This window comes from Maylandia zebra, linkage group LG13 (genome assembly GCF_041146795.1).
Source record: "Maylandia zebra isolate NMK-2024a linkage group LG13, Mzebra_GT3a, whole genome shotgun sequence".
In the NCBI taxonomy this organism is placed as follows: domain Eukaryota; kingdom Metazoa; phylum Chordata; class Actinopteri; order Cichliformes; family Cichlidae; genus Maylandia; species Maylandia zebra.
In genome coordinates this window covers 9,692,877-9,711,259 of record NC_135179.1, presented here as the reverse complement: position 1 = coordinate 9,711,259, position 18,383 = coordinate 9,692,877, and the positions used below count along the sequence as shown (strand labels likewise).

At 38.9% G+C, this 18,383-nt stretch overlaps 1 protein-coding gene across 3 annotated transcripts in view; it reads left to right on the top strand.

The window, feature by feature from the left end:
• Window positions 1-18,383, top strand: part of slc8a1b (solute carrier family 8 member 1b) — a 139,478-nt gene that overhangs the window by 89,416 nt on the left and 31,679 nt on the right. For all 3 annotated transcript variants that reach the window (XM_004553424.4, XM_004553425.4, XM_004553423.4), the window contains exon 6: window positions 15,124-15,269. In XM_004553424.4, the coding sequence (XP_004553481.2) occupies window positions 15,124-15,269 (146 nt within the window). The remainder of the gene's footprint in view (window positions 1-15,123; window positions 15,270-18,383) is intronic.

The following is an 18,383-nucleotide window of genomic DNA, read 5'->3' as shown; positions in this document are numbered from 1 at the left end:
GAAAATGTCACTGCTTGATTCAAAATGTTCTCGTACAGCTGGATTATGGATCACTGGGTTAAAAAAAACATATAGAAGCAGTACCTAACAGACTGCTAACTGTGGGGTTAACAATTCCCTAAGTACACATAACTGACACAGGACTTCTCTGATTATAATGGGCATGCTAGTAGATGGAAGAGCAACTATTGGCCCATATCTATGGGAGTCATAATGACTGATAATAGCCATTCACTGTGCTGATAACATATTAATGGGTGGAAAAACCCACAGTGACACAGGGCTGTTCTTCTTTTGCTCATGACATGTTGACATTCCACAGAGCCACTTTTTATGAAGAACTTTGTAGCTTTTCTACATTCTAGAAAATTAAATATTCCACAGACAGAAGCTGTTTCCTAAAGTTTAATTTAGTCCTATTTGAGTCATATCAAGCCTTTACTCTTCCAGGAGGAGGAATGCTTCAATGTTTCACACATCATTGTTAAGCAATCTGGTGCAGTTAAACCAGTGATCAAAATGTTTTGTAATCTAGTAGCTTAGTCAATTGAAATTTTATAAGCTCCCAAATATATTTTCTATAATAATATGTATTTCCTGTTAATAACACTGAAATGTTGATTCTAAGTTGTTCTATGATGTTGATTTAATGATTGAATCAAACAGTATTTCAGTTTCAATGCTTCCACCATGTAGTTAGGCTTTAGATGTGCATGTTAGTGTTTGTCTGCAACTCTGTGTTTGCCCTTAATCACTTGCTGAATCTATCTCCAGTGTGTTTATCCATTATCTCATATGAGATGCTCATCCCCCTTGTTTTTTATTACAAAGTAATTTATTGTAAAGTTGTTGGGGGGGTTTTAAGTGAGAAATGATCCATTGTATATATATTGTTATTTTGACACACACTACAGAGATTGATAAATCACATACTGTTAAGGAGTTTGAGATATATCCTCAGTTTTCTGTTTACATGTTGTCTAAAATGAGTTTTATGACCTTAAATGTACTTTAGCTCTTTTGGGTACACTCATTAAAAGTAGTTCTTTCTCTCTCTGTTTTACACACTCACACAGAGCAGCCATATCAGTGTGCTAATGGCAGCATGTGTTTACCAGGCATCAGCAGTGTTTATAGTGATGAGGGGATCAAAGACAAGGGCTGGATATCACATTATCACAGTCAGGAGATCAACCACACCTCCGGGATACACAGGAACACGCAAACACACACTGTCTGTGTGTTTTATGATCTGATGTGCTGGTTGTCTGTACTAAATGAGCCCTGCACATCTCTTAATGGCATTAACCCCTTTTTCGTGTGTTTGTCCATCCTGTTGTTTATCTGTGCATGTTCTGTATGCATATAGCCACGTACACATATCACTGTATGCTTGCATTATCAACATTATTGTTTTTGTCTTTGTCATAGAACATTTGACCAATTTTCTATCCTCCCGAAGGTATTTCAAGGTTTTGTGTGTTTTATGGAGAAGGCATTGGACTGTGTCCTGCAGGGGATCCAGTAGGGGTACTTAGCCCAGGTATCTGGCCTCTTGTTAGGGCCATTCAGCCACAGTTACCCTTTTTCACCAATGTCAGTCATAATTTTTACGGATATAATTTCTAGGAATTGCCAAGTAGCAGATGGTTTCCACTTGTTCTGGTCTCTGCTTTTTGTAGATGTGGTTCTGATTTTTCATCAGGTGGTTGCCTCCAACTGGCACTGGAGAAGTGGTTTGGAGTCAAGTGTCAAGTGGTGGGAATAAAAACTAGCACCTCCAAGTATGAGCCCATAGTTCTCAGCTATGTTTCTTGTCAGGGCCTAGCTGCTACCCCAAGTGGAGGAATTTAAGTATATCTTGGGATCTTGTTGGAGAATGAGGGGAGTGGTGGGAGATTGACAGACTCCTAGAAGCCTCTTAAGTGAAGTTTTTTGAGCATGCCACAATAGGAGGAAGGCTCAGGGCATACCTCAAAGGGAGAGGTTATATCCCTCGACTCGCTTGGTCTGCAATTGTAATGCCTCTGTGTTCAAGCACCTCCTCAAGCTTGGTGAGTTTGAAGCAGTGGCTGGGGAGAGGGAGGTCTGGGTGTCTCTGCTTAGACTGCTGTTTAGTAATAAACAAATATACTAAATATTTTTATATCTTTTGTCTTCAAAAAACAGTATTTGATGAGATTAGACAGAAAAAAAAATCTCTAGAAATACGTCTTTAAAATTAGAATTCTTATGTTGCAGGGTTACATAAAATCTATGAAAAACCAAAAGTGGACCTGATTTACTCGCTATGTTTTTGCAGCTATATTCCACTTCTAGGCTTCTTCTTCCTCCTGCTACATTTGGATTGACAGTCTGACCCTCAGGGACAAATTAAGAGCATGGTGCACAACCCTGTGAATGTCAAAAGAAACAAGCATTCAAATGCTTGCACTTCTGAAATCATTTCTTCAGGCATGGAAACTGCAGGCATTTCCGCTGAAGAGTGGTGAGACACAGCTTTCATCAGCAGTGATAATTGACTTTTATCAGTTCTACACAGATGCTGATGTTTGTTCTTTGTCCATCAGAGCCTTTAGTTTTCAGGCCCCTCTTTTATGGAAACATGAATTACAAGAGTCCAACCTAGATGTAATAAATGCATGAACTAGTTTTTCAGCATCACTCGGAGACTGGATATTTCTAATTTTAGAGATATTGCGCAAATGGAAGAAAGCAGTCCTACATATTTGTTTAATATGTGCGTTGAAGGACATATCCTGGTCAAAAATGACTCCAAGCTTCCTCACAGTGTTACTGGAGGCCAAGCTAATGCCATCCAGAGTAAGGTTAGATCTGGTTAGATACCATATTTCTAAGATTTTCTTGGCCAGTACAATAACCTCAGTTTTATCTGAATTAAGAAGCAGAAAATTAGATGCCATCCAGGTTTTTATGTCTTTAAAACATTCCTGCAGTTTAACTAATTGTTGTGTGTTATCTGGCTTAATGGACAGATAAAGTTGTGTGTCATCTGCATAGCAGTGAAAATGTTTGCTATGCCTTCTGTTGATACTGCCTAAGGGAAGCATGTATAATGTAAATAGAATTGGTCCTAGCACTGAACCCTGTGGAACTCCATAATTAACTCTCCATTTATGTGAACAAATTGGAGTTGATTAGATAGATATGATACAAACCACTGCAGCCTAGTACCTGTTATACCTACAGTGTGTGCTAATCGTTCTAATAGAACATTATGGCCAACAGTATCGAATGCTGCACTGAGGTCTAGCAGGACAAGCACAGAGATGAGTCCACTGTCAGAAGCCATAAGAAGATCATTTGTAACCTTCACTAAAGCTGTTTCTGTACTGTTAGCTGTTTGACAACTACTCTTTCAAGAATTTGAACATTTAAAAATGTTCTGTATTTGGTCAAAACAGCATTGCATTGTTCAAAGACATAGGACCACTTACACATTACCTCTACAGGGTTGTTCTGCCCTGGAAACCCATGCCGCGAAGCTCCCGGCACACATTCTTTGCGCTGATGTTAATGGCAGAGGTTGGTTTTGCTGGTTATTGAGTTATTGAGTTGCCAGGGCATTTGTGACTATTACGACTATTATGCTCCATGCACCTCAGCAGTCACCACCTTTTGAGTGGTCTGTAATTTCATAGCTGAGCTCCTGGGAGTTTTACCCCTCATATATAAAAGGCATGACTCCACTGGACAGGCAGGCAGGCAAAATCCTAAGATTTCCCAAAACTGTTAGTATGGTGGTGGGATGTGGTGTGTGGCTCAACTGCACGAGAGGGATGCAGTAGCGGGTTCAGGGGCAGTACCAGGGGAAATTGGCTGGCACAGCTGCCATCAGCTAATCACGATTCTCCGATTTATTTTAGGAGGACGCTAGAGGAGGAGTTTCAAATTCAGTGTTTGTGTTAGGCACAGAAATAAATGTCTGAAATAAAGTCTGGGTTTAGACTTTTATTCAGCCTGAACGACTGATGGCTGTAGCTTAGGTGGTAGAGCAGGGCATCTGCTATTCAGAGGGTTGGTGGTCCGATTCCCTCCAGTCTGGATGCCAAATATCTTTGAATGAGGCAAGTAAAGGCAAATAAAAGTGCATTGACTGCTCAGATAGACTAGAAAAGTGCTATATAAGAACCAGTCCATTTACCATTTAACAGAGTGTTGAGTCTCAGGCAAGCTTGAATAATGATGACCTTGACCAAGGTCAGATTCTGATTTTCTGAAACTCTTGTGAACATGATAACTGAGCTGGTCAAGTTGGTTAATTCAATGAAAGCATCCTCCTGCTCTCTTGATATTTTACCTGGATCTTTGTTTAAAAATGTCTTTCAGTCTATTGGTCCCTGTGTGCTCACAATTATTAATACCTCACTGGTTTCTGGTCAGGTCCCTGTTTATTGTAAGAATGCTGTTATTCACCCACTGTTAAAAAAAACCTAAGCTTGATGCTTCTCTTCTCAGTAGCTACAGACCGATTTCAAAATTACCGTTCATTTCTAAGATTTTAGAAAAGGTTGTGGCTAAGCAGCTTATAGTTGTTCTAGCTACAGATTTTGCACAAGTGCATAGACTCCATTAGATGTTGGATGGCTGGAAACTTTCTTTAACTAAATGAGGAGAAGACTGAAGTTCTTGTTTGTGCTCCTAAAAATTTTGTACCTAGTGTTATGGAAAGCTTGGGTCCACTTGCTACATTTGCAAAACCGTCTATCAGGAGCCTTGGTGTTAGTATTGACTCAGCTCTGACTTTGGATGCCCATGTAAAATCCTTGGTTCGCTCCTGTTTTTATCATTTGAGAAACATTGCTAAGCTGAGTCCCATTGTATCGCGCTCCGAATTAGAAATTGTCATTCATGCATTTGTTTCATCTCGTCTGGACTACTGTAATTCTTTGTTTACTTGTTTATGTAAAGCCTCTTTGGAGCGTCTGCAAGTTGTTCAGAACGCTGCTGCAAAGCTTCTGACCAAGTCCTCCAAGTTTTCCCATGTCACACCCCTGCTGATTCAGCTGCACTGGCTCCCCGTTAAATTCAGGATCCAGTTTAAGGTTTTGACCTTGACTTTCAGGGCCCTGCATGGACAAGCACCAACATATATAAGTGAACTTTTGCATCCATACATTCCCAGCAGGTCCCTGAGGTCATGTGACCAGGGCTTGCTTGCTGTCCAGCACACGAGGCTGAAAACAAAAGGCGACAAAGCTTTTGGAACTGTGGCCCCCAGATTGTGGAACTCTCTCCCTTTGAGCCTGAGATCTGTGGACTCAGTGGTCGCTTTTAAAAAACAGCTAAAAACCCATCTTTTTAAACTTGCTTTTAGTTGATTTTTATTTTTAGGTTTTAGCTTCTGTGAAGCACTTTGTGATTTTTATCTTGAAAGGTGCTATATAAATAAAGTTTTACTTACTTACTTACCTACTTACTAATAACTAAGGATGAACTAGGATTTTCAAATTAAAAATCTCTGGTTGCAGCAGATGAGTCTGAGTCTGGTTCTGCCAGAGGTTTCTTCCTGTTAAAAGGGAGTTTTTCCTTCCCACTGTCACCAAAGTGCTTGCTCATAGGGGGTCATATCATTGTTGGATTTTTCTCTGTATGTATTATTTTGGGGTCTATCTTAAAATATAAAGCACGTTGAGGTGACTTTTGTTGTTATTTGGCACTGTATAAATAAAATTGAATTGAATTGAATTGAATTAGAAAAGTCAAAATCTCAGAAGTCTGAGGACCTTTTCTCAGAAAATCTTGTGGATGAATGTGGTAACTCAAGAAGGAAGTCACCACATTTTTTCAAGTTTATACCATAGGTGTTCAGGAGGCTGAGGGGTAGCACTGGCAGCTTTTTATAACAAACACAGTTGAATATGTGAAAACATGGGACTATGTTGTTTTGTATTCTTAATTTCCAATTAGTGTTTACTGAGGTTGCAATTTCAGTAAACTATTATTATTATTGTAAACTCAGTAAATTAGTACAAAGTACTGCAGAGAGACTGTGGAATGTAGAATTGGTTTTCTCAGAGCATTTTGGCACAATCCAACATATTTTAAATTGGCTTTTAAGTGTCCTACCCCTGAGACAGCTGCTGAGCACAGTCCAAAAGAGGCACATTCACTCTCCAGTGTTGATTAATTTGCTAATTGTGCCGTCAGATATGAATCCCAGAAAACAGCTCTGACATACAAGGTTTTATGACTGGGAGAATATAGTCAGCTTTTCTTCCAGCAAGGTCCCGTTTCATCTCTTGTTCTTTTATTCTGAACCAAAGATAAAAGGCTGATATTCTTGTCTTTTGATGCGGCTGTTTCATTTACCTGTGTTTTGCTTAAAGGAAATTAGGTTCACAGAATTCATATAGTGTCTAAACAGGCAACTGGTTTGACATCTGTTGCACTGATATAAGGAGCTACATATTATGCAAAGAGAACAGAGGGGAACCGTGTAGTTCAGTAATTTCCTGTAGTCACTTGACTTTACTGGAAATAGAAGAGATATTGATAACAAGGCTTTTTTTTTAGGACAGTAAGCAGAGTACATAAAATACAATCATAGGAGTCCATGAAATTTTTTCTTGTTATGCTGTTCTTGTTATTCAGGTATTCAGAAGCACAGAATGCTGCAGTGTCTTTACTCATACCTGGTTTGTTTGCTAAGTTTTTTATTGTGATCAACTCAGTAGTGATAAGGAGGATGAAATGAGAGAGACATCACTGCATGAACCTGGTCTTTATTTTCTTTACTGCAGGGCAGAGAACGTGACGCACAAGATTTAGTCTGTGCATACTCAGATACTTTATGACTGATTATGCACAGATGCCCTAGAGCAATGTTTTGCCAATAACAATAGCATCACCCCACCTCAGATTTCAGCTTAAACCTCATCAGTTTACCACAACTGTAGCTTGGCTCCAGTATTTTGAAGGCATCTTAAGTTCATGTGTCAGTGCTTCAACATTCAGCTGCCTTAAATTTCACTTATTTTTCAACCCGAGTCTGCTTTTACTTAATAGAACCGTAGCACATTGACAAAAGATGCCTTTCAATGTGTTTTTGTCGATTATTTTATCCTCTTCTTGTACTAGTTTCCTCCATCTCCCTTTCAACAACTTTTGGAGAGAAGGTATGAGTACCTGTTCAGCTCTGGCTTGTTTGTGCAGGTGCAGCTGGATATTTATTGTTTGCATGTGTAGGCAGATATCAAATTGGGTGACAGTATTGTTGCAGATGTGAAGTGTTGGTTTCTCTCTTTAAATAAAGTAAATGGATCTTGGACTCCCACAGAAGATGTTTTGAGTGATCACATGTTTTATGCACATAGTTGTTTTTTTTCTGAGGGTAAACTCAATTGAATTTACATGGAATTTTTGAAGTTTCTGGATGACCCTCAGATACAGCATCATTCAAATTTTGTCCCGAGGAACCTCAAGCAGTAGATAGTTCACCACAACCCATGAAGCTAAATATTTCACATTGGGGGAAAAAGTGCGGCGTGAGGAAGGAATATTGCTGAGAGGAAAAAGGCTGAAAACACACATGCCCTGCAGAAAGTAATAATGACCCCATGTCCTAAAACATGCAAGCATGTGTACAGTATAAAACAGGCACAGACAGATACAATTTATACTAATGCAGAGGTAAACATATGTGCATTGTATTGATTAAGATGGTACATGTGTCAAAACAGCATCAACTAATTGGACACATGATACTCTTCATCATGCCAGTCAGTATGTTTATGTACATGTTTCTATGTATCTCTCCATATTCTGTTTGTTTATTAGTATGTACATTACATATCCATAATGTACAAACCCACTGAACCCTGTGTTGTGCAGAACAGTAAACATCATTACAAATCTATTTAATGAGAGATTGCAAAACAGAGTCATTAACTCTGCAAAATCACCAAGCAATACAGCAATATGCAATTCTAAGTAAATTTCACATATGCAATGATTAATGATCATTTCACATTAATGCTTGTGTTGTTTTGTTTATTTTATTGAATGAGGACACTGATTACTATTTTTTTTATTTCATATTCAGTGCTAGATTGTTTAAAATGGAAGAGTAAGTTAGGTTAATTAAATTGCAGGCTCCTCATATCATTCAATTTCTCATTACTACTCTAATTAAATCTGTAGAAGTTAAGATTATTTATAAGAGCAATTGTAAATTTTTGAAATCAGTATTGTACAGCTTATACAATTACTACAGAAAACAACACCCAGCAAGCACATATTCTTGCTGGGTGTAACTTAGCGCCTGGGCTAACCCTTAGAGATAGAGTTAGGAGACATCTGGAGGGAGCTCAGACAAGAGTCACTGCTTCTCTGTGTGAAAAGGAGTCAGTTGTGGTGGTTAGGATCCCCGCTGGGCATCTCCTCTGGGAGATTTTTCCCTGAACTAGAAGGAGACCCTGATGAAGATCCATAACCTGCTGGAAAGATATTACTTCTCACCTGGCATAGGAATGCATTGTGATCCCCCAGGAGGAACTAGAAAGTGTTGCTAGGGAGACAATAAGCGATAGCATTTAACCCAGCTTCTAGCTCAGCCTTATTGACAGCACACAGCACTTCAGGAGTCTGCCTCAGATACATTATCCAGACATCCTTCAGTTCTAAACAAAAACAAGTACCTAACTGTAGTGACTAACATGGGTTGTCACTCTAACAAAACTCTGAAAAGAAAAGAAAAGCAGCATAAACTCCAGTTGTTACTTTCATATGCATTTTCCTGTTTTTTTCCTCTTGCTACATTCATTTACCTGCCCTCTACCCATTTTTGTTTTATTTTCACCCTCTCTTTTCTTGTCTCTTTTTTGCTTTTTCAAAATGTTCCATATGATATTCTTTCTTATCTATATCCCCATACTCTTCTCCTTTATTTGTATTTCCTTCTTTTTTCCCTTTCTTTTCCTTAATCTCATGTAATGGACCTGGTAAAACTGTGTTAAGTCTTTAAAAGTTCTTCTTGTCCATCTGCTTTTGTGACTCCTTCTGTGACACTCTTCAGAATTGTGACAGTATAACAACTGCTTCTTCCTCCGTCTTGTCCCCTGCTGTACTGTTTAATCCTGTCAGAGGCCCTGTCTTCAATTGTCTCCTTCCTGTCTTCTTCCTCCTTCCATCTGCATATCTCCTCCTTCCCAAAGCACTGATGCTTCTCCCCTCTGTTCCTGCTCTTTGTTTTTCTCTTCTTGCCTTTCCTCTTTTTCCTCTACGTTCTCCAGTGAATCTTGAATCAATTAAACATGACAAAAATTCTCTCTTCTCTCTGATTGTTCTTTCTTTCCTTCATCTTTGCCCCTTACTCAACCTTTCTACTCTCTGCTTCCCCTCCAAGTCACCTTCTATCACTTCTGTTAAAGTAGGGGCTCCATCAAACATGACAAGGTGTGAAATCCCACATGCACACCGAACACATGCTACCTCCTGTCAGACACGTATTGACAGATGTTTCACCCAGACAAAGAGGCAGACACAATTCCTAAACTAAAGACAATACCGTGGAGAAAATTCAGAAAGAAACACACGTAGACTGAGTTAAATTTAGCACTATTTAAGTTCAGAAACTGAATGTTCCTTTCCAGGGTGTACATTTGAAGCTAGCATCTGTATATGGTGTTGGACCACATGTTATTGCCTAGAATTTGGACTGATGATTTACCTGGATCAATTTTATGCTGATAGAAAAGCTTTATATGCTAGCCATAATAAATAAACAAGTTTAGACCCTGCTTCTTTACTTGATCTCTACAATAAGCTTCTCAACTATCCAACAACAACTCTTGTTGGATAGTTGAATATCAAATATGGTCATGCTGTAATCACTGAGTCTAATCTAATTGTTATGGTGTGCCATACTATATGAAGCCCCAAATCATTGTTATCTGATATAACAATAAAAGTACATTGGGGTTGGTGAAGTGTATGCCTCTCAGCTGCTCTTTTGTGGCCTTCTTTTGATAATTTCACACATGAACTCCAAACAGTCTCAGAAAAATCAGATTTGGAAATTATTTGAAGTCGCCCCTTCTTACATGTACCAGACAAAAATGTCAGATTTTCTTTACAACTATATTTCTATATAGCTGCCCTAGCTGCACATTCACAACTGGATATGCATGTGAGGCTTACATAAACCATGCAGGAAGTTCTACTACTCACACTCAAATGGTATCAATCAGGGATTAAGGAACTTGCTATTAGGAGCTTGTAAAGTAAAAATTAGTTTGATGTCCAATCTGGGTAAGTTGGACACTGTATAATGTCTTGAAAACGGGCACAATGAATGTGTGAAAACAGCTTAGAGCTTAGATTTTTAGAATTAAAAGGTTCTTTCTAAAGAAAAAAAATCAGAGACACATCTGCAAAAGGTCGCATAAAATACAAACTTGTAACTGTCTAGCATTGGTATTTGCAGTCCATTGTGGAAGATAGGAAAGGACAATAAAGTGAAATAATAATAATAATTCTGTTTCCTAGCAGGCAAAGTTGACAGTATAATCTTTCTACATTTTCAAAAGTACAAATTGTGACTTCTTGCTAGCGGGACAGAGAGCACTAACCTGTACTAACTGTACCTCATGGGCTCATTTGTTCCCACTGAATATGCCACAGAGCACAATTAACTCGAGAGCTGCGTCATATTGTCAGTATTGCTACCTGAATTAGTGATGTGTTCCTTGTTTTTTAACTTTCACAGTTTTCTGAAGCCCCCTTGAAACAAAGCCAAATCAGGAAGGAGAAAAAATTAGAATCAAACAGAGAAAAGGGTGAATACAAATTAGAGATTTTAATTATGAGAGCCGGAGATGAAAAAGATTTTAAAGAGTAGGACAGCTGGAGTTGGAGGTATAAAATGTTACGCAACAAAAATACACATACCACAGCGTATACTATCCTCATATTTTAGGTCTGTTTTCATCCAAATATACATTATCAAAAAGTTTAAAAGTATGCAATTTTGAATCTAATTATGTACAATGCTGAATTCAACGCATATTTAAATGCTTTAGTAATATTTCTGTATAGCTGTCCTGACTTAAAAGCATATTCAGTAGTATTAATTGAATTAGCTTCAAAGGAGCACAGAGAAGGACAACGGGAGAAGAAATCCGAATGATAAATTGTGCAGACAGTAGCTTTGACAAGAAGCAGCATCTTACCCTGCAACATTCAACCTCTGTCAGATTCATTTACACAGAAGGAGTGTAGCTAACGAGGATACTGCCAGGTCATCCTCATCTCACATATGACTTATTGTATGCTGGTATTAGAGTTCATTAAATTAGCTTTGGTGCAGCTGTGTGTGTTTATGTGTGTGCGATAATCACTATATTGTAAATTCAAGTTAGCTAAAAAGCGAAGATTGAAAGTCTGCTGAGATAAAAATTTTATTTTTAGAGACTGCCGTCATATCTGAAGTGACTGTTAGTATAAAAAATACACATGGTTGTTTACAGACACAGTTTATTGTAACCCGTCGACCTTTGGCCAGGTCAAAAAAGGAAGTGAGGTGACATAGCTGTAATTTTAAGCCACAGAATCCTTATATGGTGAAGGTCAGGGTGGACTGATAGGTCAACAAAATGTTGGACTTATTACAGGACACACTGCACCATTAAAGGAGAAAAACAGAAATGTTAGATGACCATTGTTATCTATTTGGTAGTGAGGCAGAAGTGAACCAGCTATATTTTCCCTGCAGTTTAAAGGCTATGGGCAGACAGTGTGGTGTTGAAAGTGGTTCTAAGGTATAGGAACAGTGAAAGCATCTGCATAGACTGAAGAGGCAGGTGATATTCTCAGCTAATTTAATTTAATCTGTTTTGTGTGCTACAGCTGGCTAACAAAGAAGTCTGCTAGGAATTTATTCCTGGTGAATGCTTTGTTATTAACAGGTGGCTTTTGTATACTGCAGTAATTAAAAAGAAAAATAGCAGGCTGCCTTTTGGTTGCCCTAGACTTTACTCTGTTGCTACATGAACACGCTGGGCACCACAGTTCTAAATTGTGCCCCTTGCTTGTGGAGTACAAGTTTGATGAAAGTGCTCTTGGCAGACATTTGCATGGCTGTTTGTGCAAGTGAGCTATAAGCTCCATGCAGCAAACCCAACTGAGGGGAACAAATGACCAACGGGTTGGTGTAGACCCACAATGCAGTGCACAATAATGGAAGGCAACAGCATGGATAACTGTTCCCCCGTGAAAAATATGATCAAGGCCATTCTGTCTGACGCCTCACCCTTTGATACCAGCAGTGAGTTCTTTCTCGACGGTGAATCTCAATTACTGGCACAGACCATAAAGACAGAGAAAAGAAAAGAGATGGGGGTGGCGTGTGAAAGACAGAGCGACAGGGATAATGAGATAACAGGGGAACTAGTGGAAGTATTTTCCATTTAGTAATGGTGCTAAAACAGTTGAAGAATATAAAGCTAATTAAATAAGTTAAAATTGCAGACACTTCTAGTTAATAATTTAAGACAAAGATTGCTACTTGAAGTGGCAATTATGAATAAAGTGCCAATAATGGCATATGATCACCAGCTCTCTTTGAAGAATTAGTGATCAAAATGTATTTGTACCTGGTACGCTGAGGGTTTTGTGTTATATGGTAAATATTTGTATAGCGCATTACTAGTCCCCAAGGACCCCAAAGTCCAGCCATCCACCCATTCACGCACACATTCATGCACTGGTGATGGCAAGTTACATTGTTGCCACAGCCACCCTGGGGCGCACTGACAGAGGCGAGGCTGCCAGACACTGGCGCCACCGGGCCCTCTGACCACCACCAGTAGGCAACGGGTGAAGCGTCTTGCCCAAGGACACAACGACCGAGACTGTCCAAGCCGGGGCTCGAACCGGCAACCTTCCGATTACAAGGTGAACTCCCAACTCTTGAGCCACGATCGCCCGTGTATTCATTACAGATAAAAAGTTTGGAATTTTAGAGGAAAATACACGGCATCATATTTGTTGTGTTTGTCTTGAGCATCATGAGTGTCTCATATTAAGGACCAACCGAAAGATGCTGCTGAAAATGAGGCGTAACCTTGAGAAGTCTGTGGGAGACTTTGTGTTTGAAGAAAGCTGAGATCACTGAGCTGGTCTGACAGAGCTGTGTGGGGTATGACGTACATGAAGCAGTGTGCACAGACACACAAGTGAATGAAGAAAGCGTCCGAGCTAACCCAAACAGACCATCAGTCCCATCACTCTTACTTGCCTATGTTCATTCCTTAGAGAATAAGATGGATTATCTGTGGCTGCAAGTACACACACAGCAGGATGCGAGACACTGTATTGTTTTTGTTTTGACCAAAACCTGACTCCGTAGCAACATTTCTGATGTTGCATTCCTGCTGGACAGACTAACAGCCTTCTGTAAGCACCAGTAAGACCTGAGGTGGAGGACTGTGTGTATACATTACATTATATGTGGTGCAGCAACAGTGGAATTGTCACAACTCATTTTCTTTTGAAAGATATGATAGTGAAATTCCAACCCTTCTACCAGCTATAGTAATTCACTGTCACCACCCAGGACATCCTGTGGCAGCTGTACAGTGCCATCAGTGAGCTAGAGACTGTTCATTCAGACAGTTTCAAGGTGGTTGCTGGAGATTTCATATACATAAACTTAAATTGTTCTATCCAAATTCCAATAGCGTGTTCCAACCAGGCGCAATAACACATTTAATATGGTGTATACAAACATCACATTTCTGTTATGCTTTTTCCAGCATAGAGAACATTACTGAAACGCATTAAGGCAAATCCGATCAGACCAGTAGTTGCATCCTGGCCAGATACAACTACAGCACTTCAGGACTTTTTTGCAAGTACTGATTGGAGCATGTATGCTCCAAGTGTATGTGTGTTGTTACAGTTATCAAACCCTTCTTCTGATGTCATCAGAGAGCCTTAAAGAGCTGAGAATTAAGGATGCTGCCTTCTGATTGGGGGTAAAAGTAGTGCTCAGGTTGGCAAAAACTGATCTCTACTGAGCCATCAAGAAGACTAAGTTGGCATACATAAGAAAAATTGAAAGCAAATTCTGTGATTCCAGGGACACTGGGCTCATGTAGCAGGAGATTCGGGCTGTAAAATAATACCGCAAGTGGACGACACAACCCTCCCACCAAAACCAGCTGAATGAGTTCTATGGGAGGTTTAAGGCACTGAAACTTACACCAGAGAAGAAAACCTGCAGGTGCAACTAATGTGAAGAGATTCATCCGACTAGTCATGGATCTTATCAAAACCAGCCTCCCACCTTCTCTGGAGCCCTTACAGTTGGCATACTGTGCAAACAGTAAATGCTTACAGTAAGACCTCATCAAACTGAACACAGGGGTCACACGGGGCTGTGTGCTCTGTCCGTTGCTCCATACTTTGCTGAAACAAGACTGATGATACAACACTAGCGCACATCATCTCATCAGCAACTACGATGAAATAAGTAAACAGGCTAGAGGTTGGAGGCCTGTTTGAAAAGGTTTTGAGAAGTTAAATGAAGGGACACTGCCGAGCTCAGATGGGAATTCACAGGGTAGGCGCTGACACACTGAAGGCTCTGTCTCCAAAGGTGTAGAGGTTGGTAAATGAAGCAAGTGAGAACCCCGTTTTATGGAGGCAATGTTGGGTCTCAATAAAAGCTGTTTGGGCATCCTGAACAGCTACATCGCACTTTGGTATGGTAACTGCAGTGTGACTGGCATAAAGACTGGAAGAAGAAAGTCCTCTTCATTGTAGTATAAGAGATATCACTCCACTAGAACAAGATCATCCAGAATGTGACCTTGAAGTTGTACCTGACAACTTCACCTGACATGGTTTCACCTGACATGCTAACTTTTGAGAAAACTGATTTTGAAAACTTAAAAAATAAATAAATAAATAAAATAACAATATCAGCTTATTTCTTATTTGAAACTACTTCTTCTGGTGTGCTACACAACTAGCTTCCCTCACTTTATTATCTTTTTTTCAGCTAATCTCTTGCATAAATTCCAATCTGCATTAACACAACTGACTGGCTTACTGCTGTTTCTTTTCTAACTGTTTGTGTCCCCTGTTTTGTTTCTTCAGAGGAACAGCAGAAAGACGAAGAAGTGGAAGAAGAGCCGCTGACAGGAAAAGATGAAGAGGAACGCCGCATAGCTGAAATGGGCCGTCCAATGTTGGGAGATCATGTCAAACTGGAGGTGATCATCGAGGAATCATATGAATTCAAGGTAAGGCGGTGCCACATTGACTATATTTCCAGTGCAGGAACTAAGTGTGTTTCTACTACAGGAACAAAAGTCAGAGCTCCAAAAGACTCTGTTTAAATGGTAGCATTTTTCACTTCACAGGAACTCCGGGGGATACAGCTTGTAGAGGTGAATTGATTGGTTGAGTAAGCAGAATTTTATAGCAGCCACCATTTTTAAAACTCTGTAGCCATATATAGAGTTGTGTGTTGCTTTTTTCATTGTGCTTTGACACATTAGCATTGATTTACAAAAGGATATGGGCTATATTTACCCTTTATACTAGGGAGAAAGCTATCCTGTTACACTGTGACATTTAGTGTGTAATCTTTTGCATTGCTGACATCAAATATACCGAAACGAAGCCTATATAGTCAAACGGGAGAAAAAGACATCCCATGCTTTTTCATATATCAGCTGACTGGTTTGCATAGTTTTTGTAAGTTTGCACATGGCAGTGGACACAGATTGCATGCAGTTTAGGTACTTTGGATTGAAATGAAGCCTTTGTGTGGTGAGATAAAGATGACAGATCTCATCTGAGGACAATAAAACAAGTTTAGATGGCAGGAAAACTGAGGATGTTTTACTCTGAAGTATAACTTTCGGATTCAAACATCCTTGAACAATAAGATTTCATGACACAATAGGATATTTAAAAGCAGACATATCTCTGTCTGCTTTCAAAACCTACGTGTTGTCTGTTATCCAACAATTTGGAACTTTGAATACATGCTTTAATTTTCTCCCATATATATTATTGTTTTCACATACATGTCTCAGTATTCCTTATCCTGTCTTTCAATTCAATTCAATTCAGTTCAGTTCAATTCAATGCGCTTTATATTGTAAGGTAGACCCTACAATAATACATACAGAGAAAAAGCCCAAAAATCAAATGACCCCCTATGAGCAAGCACTTTGGCGACAGTGGGAAGGAAAAACTCCCTTTTAACAGGAAGAAACCTCCGGCAGAACCAGGCTCAGGGAGGGGCGGGGCCATCTGCTGCGACCGGTTGGTGTGAGAGAGGGAAGTGACGATGAAAGACATGCTGTTTACATGTTTTTCGTTCTGTGTGTCTTCAACTAGTTTAGAATGCAACAGCTAGGCTGCTGATGAAAACTTCATGCAATCGTGCTTTTGAGGTTGTAGCTCTTAAACTTTGGAAAAGCCTTCCTCACATTATTAGATCGGCTGAAGCAGTGGTTTGTTTTACATGACTGCTCAAAACTCCTTTTTATAGGTTAGCTTTTCCTTAATCTTTCTCCCATTATTTTTGGCCATAGTTCTCATCTAATAATAATAATAGTAATAATGGATTGCATTTATATAGCGCTTTTCGAGACCCTCAAATTGGTGTACGGAAGGGTGTATGTTGGAATTAATATAAGACCATATGGCTGACTGCATGTCTGTATGCTGGAACATGTATGATTATTTTTTATTGTGTGGTTTTAGTCAAACTATGGAGAACTTGATTTTGATTTACAAATAAAGTTATTATTATTAGTATTATTATTATTATTGTCTATTGCGAGTGTAGTAATATGCTAATATGTTCACAAAAGGGCAACAAAGGATTAAAATAAAGCTCATATAACATATTCATGCACAAATTTTTCTGATACATATAGGAAATAATTGGATATTTGTTATGTTTGCTTAATTTCCTCCTTTCCCTTCACCCACACAGACTCTTAAGACGAGTGCAGATGTAATTACCATCCATGTTACATTTGTGTGTGTATGTGTGGGACTGTGTGTACTAATGCATGTTCTTTGCTCCTGCTCCACCTACACAATCACTCTAAAAAGACAGCTAATAGCACCCACTAATAGCCTGCCACTTGACAGGATACTATAGTTTGTCAAGTAGTTCAGTGTGTATGTGTATGTGTGTGTGTAAAGAGATCCTATAGTTATCTAAAGTACTGTCCACTGGCAGATGTAGAGTGACATTAGAGACTGAACAAGGATGAGAGGTTAAAGGAAAAAAAGTTTTACAATGTTTTTACCCTTGTGTTTTTAGCACAATAATAATAAATAAATAAATAATAATAAAGTCTTGAGCCACTGATTATTTCTTTAAATATGGTGCTGGGAAAATGAGAAATGTCTGGAGCAATTTATTGAAATGTGGGACTAGAAATGGAAATGCCTAGAAGGCAAAAAGTCTCTCATAAGACTTTCAAAATCATGAGAATTTCTACACTTCTCATGAAATTGAACTGCAATCTACAATATGACCACATTTACTCTTCAACACAATCTAAATTCTATTAGGCAAGCTTTCTTATTTCTATGTCAGAGCCTCCATGTTGTTCTACAGATGGGTATAGGCACTCACTCAGGACCTGTATACCAGTTTTTGGATAAAAGCTCATTGGGAATTATGTTGATACAAAAGTATAATTTTATGCCTGTCAGACTGTGTTATCTTTTAATTTTACTTGTGACTTTTAGCTCAATCATCACTGGATTATATAGCACCACTTGCTGGAGGATTAAAACTAAACTCCAGTTCAGCTTACTGACTGAAGATTAGAAAAGTATTGTAAGAAAAACTGTCATCCCAAAATATTAACTTACTCCTTCTCAAGTCATTTATGTAGTTATGTAATTACTGTCATCCAAAGGAAAAACAATTTATTTTTAGTTAAGTTATAATTAAATTACATAAGCCACAAAATACTGACTTTACAATGTGCAAATTGCAGCTTTTATCTCAAGTATAATTTTCACTAGTACTTACTTTCTTTTGATTTTGACATAATTTAGTTTTCACTCATTTAAAGCAAACATTGTGTCTGTTAGATTTCTATGATGAAACCAATCTTGATGATTTTGACCCCTTTCTAAGATAAACACAGAGTCAAGAAGTCTTTTCATGTGTCTTTCAGAAGAAAAATACATAACGTTCCTCAGTCCCAGCATGGGGCCCTCCCAAAATAAAGCGGAAATTCACATGGATACACACAGGAAACCCATGCATATGCATGTTTCAGTCTGACTGAGTCCAAAGTAATTGAGGGAGCGAAGAAAAGAGATGGAAAGCAAAGCTGATAAAAGTAACAGCATTAGAGAATGATAAAATG